The sequence below is a fragment of the Penaeus monodon genome, chromosome 3 (assembly GCF_015228065.2).
Source record: "Penaeus monodon isolate SGIC_2016 chromosome 3, NSTDA_Pmon_1, whole genome shotgun sequence".
In the NCBI taxonomy this organism is placed as follows: Eukaryota; Metazoa; Arthropoda; class Malacostraca; order Decapoda; family Penaeidae; genus Penaeus; species Penaeus monodon.
Window position 1 is genome coordinate 40506066 of NC_051388.1, and position 7082 is coordinate 40513147.

Sequence of the window (7082 nt, forward strand, 5' to 3'; positions counted from 1 at the left end):
TTGGTTCTGCTAGCACATTATAAAAAGTAAAAAATAATATTGATGTGCATTTGAAATAAAATCATGTTCATATAATTTCCACATACACTGGAAAGGAATAATGTGCAATTACATATTCTGCAATAAGCGTAGTTGACAGGAAATCTTTGGAAACTGATCACAATGGAATATTCACTGGCCACCCCTGAGTCTGAGGACCAAGTGGAGAGTAGATTCTTTCTGAATGTTGTAGTCAGAGAGAGTACGTCCGTCCTCAAGCTGCTTGCCTGCGAAGATCAACCTCTGCTGGTCTGGGGGAATACCTTCCTTGTCCTGGATCTTGGCTTTAACATTCTCAATAGTATCTGAGGGCTCAACCTCCAGGGTGATGGTCTTGCCTGTGAGGGTCTTTACGAAGATCTGCATTCCACCACGAAGTCTGAGAACCAAGTGAAGGGTTGATTCCTTCTGAATGTTGTAGTCTGACAGGGTGCGACCATCTTCAAGCTGCTTACCAGCAAAGATGAGACGCTGTTGGTCAGGGGGAATGCCTTCCTTATCCTGAATCTTGGCCTTCACATTTTCAATTGTGTCTGAAGGTTCAACCTCCAGTGTGATGGTCTTGCCTGTGAGGGTTTTGACAAAGATCTGCATACCACCACGAAGTCTGAGGACAAGGTGAAGGGTAGATTCCTTCTGGATGTTGTAGTCAGAAAGGGTACGACCATCTTCAAGCTGCTTACCAGCGAAAATAAGACGCTGTTGGTCAGGGGGAATACCTTCCTTATCCTGGATTTTGGCTTTCACATTTTCAATGGTGTCAGAGGGTTCAACCTCCAGGGTGATGGTCTTGCCTGTGAGGGTCTTCACGAAGATCTGCATTCCACCTCGCAGTCTGAGGACAAGATGGAGAGTGGATTCCTTCTGGATATTGTAATCTGACAAGGTACGGCCATCTTCCAACTGCTTGCCTGCAAAGATGAGACGCTGCTGGTCTGGGGGAATACCTTCCTTGTCCTGGATCTTCGCCTTTACATTTTCAATAGTATCTGAAGGTTCAACCTCCAGGGTGATGGTCTTGCCAGTGAGGGTTTTGACGAAGATCTGCATACCACCACGAAGTCTGAGAACCAAGTGAAGGGTAGATTCCTTCTGGATGTTGTAGTCAGATAGGGTACGGCCATCTTCCAGTTGCTTACCAGCGAAAATGAGACGCTGTTGGTCAGGGGGAATGCCTTCCTTGTCTTGAATCTTGGCCTTTACATTCTCAATGGTGTCAGAGGGCTCAACCTCTAGAGTGATGGTCTTGCCAGTGAGTGTCTTTACGAAGATCTGCATACCACCTCGCAGTCTGAGGACAAGATGGAGAGTGGATTCCTTCTGGATGTTGTAATCTGACAGTGTTCGGCCATCTTCTAGTTGTTTACCAGCGAAAATGAGACGCTGCTGATCTGGAGGAATACCTTCTTTGTCCTGGATTTTGGCTTTTACATTCTCAATTGTATCTGAAGGTTCAACTTCTAAAGTGATGGTCTTTCCTGTGAGAGTCTTCACAAAGATCTGCATACCACCTCGCAGTCTGAGGACCAAGTGGAGGGTAGATTCCTTCTGGATGTTGTAGTCAGAGAGAGTACGTCCATCCTCAAGTTGCTTACCAGCGAAAATAAGACGCTGTTGGTCAGGGGGAATACCTTCCTTGTCCTGGATCTTGGCCTTCACATTTTCAATGGTGTCAGAGGGCTCAACCTCCAGTGTGATGGTCTTGCCTGTGAGGGTTTTGACGAAGATCTGCATTCCACCACGAAGTCTGAGAACCAAGTGAAGGGTAGATTCCTTCTGAATGTTGTAGTCTGACAGGGTGCGACCATCTTCAAGCTGCTTACCAGCAAAAATGAGACGCTGTTGGTCAGGGGGAATGCCTTCCTTGTCCTGGATCTTGGCCTTCACATTTTCAATTGTGTCTGAGGGTTCCACCTCCAGGGTGATGGTCTTGCCTGTGAGGGTTTTGACGAAGATCTGCATACCACCTCGCAGTCTGAGGACAAGGTGGAGAGTGGACTCCTTCTGAATGTTGTAGTCAGAGAGAGTGCGACCATCCTCCAACTGCTTGCCAGCGAAGATGAGACGCTGTTGGTCTGGGGGAATGCCCTCCTTGTCCTGGATTTTGGCCTTCACATTCTCAATGGTGTCTGAGGGTTCCACCTCCAGGGTGATGGTCTTGCCAGTGAGGGTTTTGACGAAGATCTGCATACCACCACGCAGTCTGAGGACCAAGTGGAGTGTAGACTCCTTCTGGATGTTGTAGTCGGACAGAGTGCGTCCATCCTCAAGCTGCTTGCCTGCGAAGATCAACCTCTGCTGGTCTGGGGGAATACCCTCCTTGTCCTGGATCTTGGCCTTCACGTTTTCAATGGTGTCTGAGGGCTCGACCTCGAGTGTGATGGTCTTGCCTGTGAGGGTTTTGACGAAGATCTGCATCTTGATGCTGCAAGAGAAATTGGACATTAGTTCGGATATCAACAATTACTATTTTCTCATGAAAAATATTACACTAAAATACGTGTAATACACTTCTGAAACCATTCTCTTTCATGAATACCAGTATTTAAGTTCAGGAATACATTAAACCATATCTAGGAAACAAAAATGGATTTAAAAAGGGGAATGAACACTTCACAATATATGCAATTGCCAATGTTCCTACACATTTTACTCACAGATACACCACCCATACTCCATTTTGACACATCTACCACCTACCACCACTCCACACCATACAACCTATATCTACATTCTAAAATCTGACCGATGCTATAACTCTTATTGTAACCCTCAGGCTCAGACAAACCCTAGCTCGGTCTTCACATCCTTTTGGTCATTTATCACACGAGAATATCTCGTTACATTTCTAATCTTGCACATTAAAAAACTAATCAAGAAGCCATTTGTATCACACATAGTTCTGTATAAGCTGCATGCATCAATATGCCAAAAAAATGGCTAAACTTCAGAAGTGCAGGAATAAAATGAAGTTTTAATGAACATAAAGAAGGCTCTGCGTCATAGTAACCTAGTCATTGCCATTATCGTAATGGCAAAAATTGCCATGTCTAAACATACAATGAATGTGCTCGGGTTTCAATTTGGCAAATCACAAAACCAACTGACGATAAAATATAAAACAAGGTTTCGTACCTATGAATAAATAAACTTTACTTTATCAAAAGAAAAAATATATATATAAATATACACCATTAGCACTTCACAACATCGAGCGCGCACACACAAAACACTTGCACGAAACTACACACACACACGTAAGAACATAAAAAAAAAAAAAAGGCTGGAACAGAGCGCCGGGCCTAAAACAGCACTTGACGCCTTCCTTTGTTCCCGACGCCACGTCAGAGCAGGAAGTCGCGACGCCCGTGACGCTTCCCTTGCAAATCCCTTCGAAGTCCGACGTTCCAGTTACTCTAGAAGCTAAGATAAAGAGACAAGAGACACCTTCTTCGACATGAGACACGAAATACTATTGTAAGAGTACGTGGAGATAAGAAGAGCTGTAATATTTACCGGTATTTGAAGCGCAATAGTATTTGATCACAATTTCACTTGCTGGGAACTAACTAAAACTCCGTCGACGTTGGGCCTTATATACTCTTGGGTCACGTGACCTCATCCACGCATGCGCACTGGGCCCGCTGCCTCATGTACGATGATCGCGATAACATGTTTTTCGAGATTAAATAACCCAACGAAGGAGTTTATCCATTACGATACACACCCCAATAATCTATATGAAATGGAGAATCCATAGATATATCACATGCTTCGAAAACAGTAAAGGAATGAAGAGACTGGCAGGAAAAAAAAAACGTCTCCTCTCCCCCAGCTGATTGCGCGAGAAGCCATGTTTTCGAGAAGGCCTCAGAACACCCATAGGCTTTCCCTGTTTGTTGCGTCATATTTCGTGTCCCTTTCTTCTTCATCGATACGTGTTATTCAGAGCCAATCACATGATAAATGACTGAAGTTCAGAGGAAAACATGAATCGCTTCCGAAGAGTTTACTGGCAACTTTTATTCTTTCGCCATAAGTCGCACATATTTTCCGTTGTTATAATCAGAGTTGACACGGGTATTTCAACTATATGTAATAATGCACTTAATGTTTAGCGAGCATGATTTCCCATGTTCTCAGTTTTGCTTCTGTTCCTATTTTGACTCATCTATCATTATCATCACCATCAATAATAACGAAAAAGTTACTATCATGGGTGTTATTATTATTGTCTTTATTAGTCATATTGATAATAATAATAATAATAATAATAATTAATAATAATAATAATAATAATAATTATTATTATTATTATTATTATTATTATTATTAATATTATTATTATTATTATTATTATTAATTATCATCATCTATCATCAATCATCATCATCATCATCATCATCATCATCATCATCATCATCATCATCATCATCATCATCATCATCATCATCATCATCATCATCATCATCATCATTATCATCATCATTAGTATCCTCTTCATCATCATTATCATCATTAGTATCCTCATCATCACCATTATTATTAGTATTATCCTCCGCCTCATCATTATTTTTATTAACATTATTAATGTCATTGTTGTTATTGTAGTCCATCACCATCATCACCGTTATTATTACCATTATAAAATTCCAAAAGTTTCTACCATTGTTATTGATGTTGGTGTTACTAAGGCCATCACTGGTAGGCATTTTTTTTTCTTTTCTTAATTATTTTCCAAACCACTTCCTCCTTAGCACCTTTTTCTTTATGCGTATCATCAGCAGTATGGTGGTTACATAGCACATGCATTTCCAAAAGCAGAATTCAGAAACACTAAGAGGAAGAAAGGCCATTGAAAGTACAAATTGAAAAATGTCTAGTGTAAATGGTTAAATAATTCTGACTTTTTTATTTTTTAGTTTATAAGGTTGAAACGATAATTTAAAACAGAAAGACCATAAAATGCATTACAATGTTCTATTTTCAAGGGAAAGAAGGAGCGGTGTAATATCAAAATAGATGTACTTCCTTCGATAAGCTCTGACGCAATACGCCAATGACGCGTTTGGAAACAGAGAGAGACAGACAGACAGATAGACAGACAGAGACAAAGAAAGATAGAGAGACAGAGGCAGAAAAATAGAGATAAAGAAAGAGAGCAGCAGGGCCATAAGGCTGTTAATTCCAGACCAAAAAAGCAGCCTTGGGGGAGAGAAAGACAGAGAGAGAGAGAGAGAGAGAGAGAGAGAGAGAGAGAGAGAGAGAGAGAGAGAGAGAGAGAGAGAGAGAGAGAGAGCGAAAGAGAGAGAGAGAGAGAGTTAGAGAGACGCTAAAATCCAAAACGGACCCCCCACCCCACCCCACAACAACCGTCCACCGTTCCCCACGACCCTCTTCGGTGGGAAGGAGGGAGGAGAATGGGGTGGAGGGGAGAAGTAGGGGAGAAAACAGAGAGAAGGATAAAGGAGAGGGGGACTAGGGAAGAGTGGGAAAGAAAAAAAAGAGAAAAAAGGGAGCTGGAGGAAAAAAGAAAGAAAGGAAGGGGAGAGAGGGGAAAACTGAAAGACCCAACTACTGCGAAACCATGCACCTTCCTTTCTTGCCGTTGATATGGTTGTTTCAGCGCCAGTGTCAACATCTATGAAAAGAAAACTCAGGGTTGATACCGTTGGCAGATTCAGGTAATTTAAGGAAGAAAGGGAAGAAGAGAAGTAATGCAATGATGAATAGAAAACGCATTTTATTCGGACTCTCGCCGGAAAACTCCAGTTATTCGTGACAAATGGCAGTCCTCAACAGGTATATCGAAAACAGATGGCTGACGCGCACTGCAATGCATTAATGTTGCAAGCGTGTTCCTGGTACTGCACTGCGCAAGAACAGCTCATTTTTTAAAAATAAGAGAGAGAGAGAGAGAGAGAGAGAGAGAGAGAGAGAGAGAGAGAGAGAGAGAGAGAGAGAGAGAGAGGAGAGAGAGGAAGGGATGGGGGAAGCAGACAAAGAGAGAGGGGAAGGCAGGTAAAGAAAGTGAAAGAGGAAGAGCCAAAGACAGGAAAAGCCAAGTAAACAGACAGCAGACACCGAAAACCGGCAGACAGACGGACGGAGAACGAAGAAAGACTAAAAAGCGGGAATTGCTCTTTCGATTCTCAAGCATTCTTGCCATCCGCATTTTCTCGAGCAGCGTTTTGCGACGACCGAGATTGTGGAAGCTCCTGAACACTATGTGGGTCGAGGAGACGCTCTGTGTTATAAAAAAAACAAGGAGTGTTTTTCGTCTGACAGTAGGTTAAGTTAATCTTATTTATGGATCAATAACGAATATTAAGCATGTAGCCCATATATGGAAACACGCAATCACAAAAATGTTTGGTAGTGTTCATTATTAGATACATTTTATGTTGTTTAATTAGCATATCTTCGAAAATAATAATCTATTAAAGCTTTGTATATACACAAAAGGCAGACATAAGCTATGTTCGCCAACATTAGCGAATACGCATGTTACCCCCAGCACAGTTGTTTGTTCGTACCCGACGCGTTTTGCAGGATAGGAAATGCATACGTATTTCATTCTTAATTTTACGACTATTTAAGTACATGTTAGAATGGATGAATAGTGCTTTTCTCTCTCTTCTGCAAATAGCACAACTTATTTGTACTAGAATAAGTACGGTAAATACAATAAAGCATACGAAGAATAATGAAAAACAAAGTAAATTCGTTCAGGCCGGGAGATGCTCCCCGTGAATTGAGGTTCTGGCAGACAGACGCGTCCGTTGGCGAGGTCCGGGGAGGAGGGGGGGCAGTGGAGGGTTTATAGAAGGTTGGGAGGAGGGGAGGGAAGGGAAAGGAAGGGAAGGGTATGGCAGGCAGTTCAGGGGCAGCAACCTTTGGCTATGAGAATTTCCTTTAACCTGCCTGAGACGATTTTAGAATTTCATACTCTGTACAGTCACACGTCTTTATAGCCCCACTGTACAGTCACACGTCTTTATAACCCCACTGTACAGTCACACGTGTCCATTACCCCGCACGTA

General features: G+C 42.2%; 1 protein-coding gene across 1 annotated transcript in view; it reads right to left on the minus strand.

The window, feature by feature from the left end:
• LOC119594595 (polyubiquitin-C) overlaps positions 1–3662 on the minus strand; it is a 3682-nt gene extending 20 nt beyond the window's left edge. The window contains exons 1-2 of the mRNA XM_037943640.1: positions 3556–3662; positions 1–2464 (exon numbers count right to left, since the gene is read on the minus strand). The exon at positions 1–2464 is cut by the window's left edge and continues 20 nt beyond it. Coding sequence (XP_037799568.1) covers positions 172–2457 — 2286 coding nt within the window. The 5' untranslated portion in view covers positions 2458–2464; positions 3556–3662 and the 3' untranslated portion in view covers positions 1–171. The remainder of the gene's footprint in view (positions 2465–3555) is intronic.
• Positions 3663–7082: the final 3420 nt, after the last annotated feature.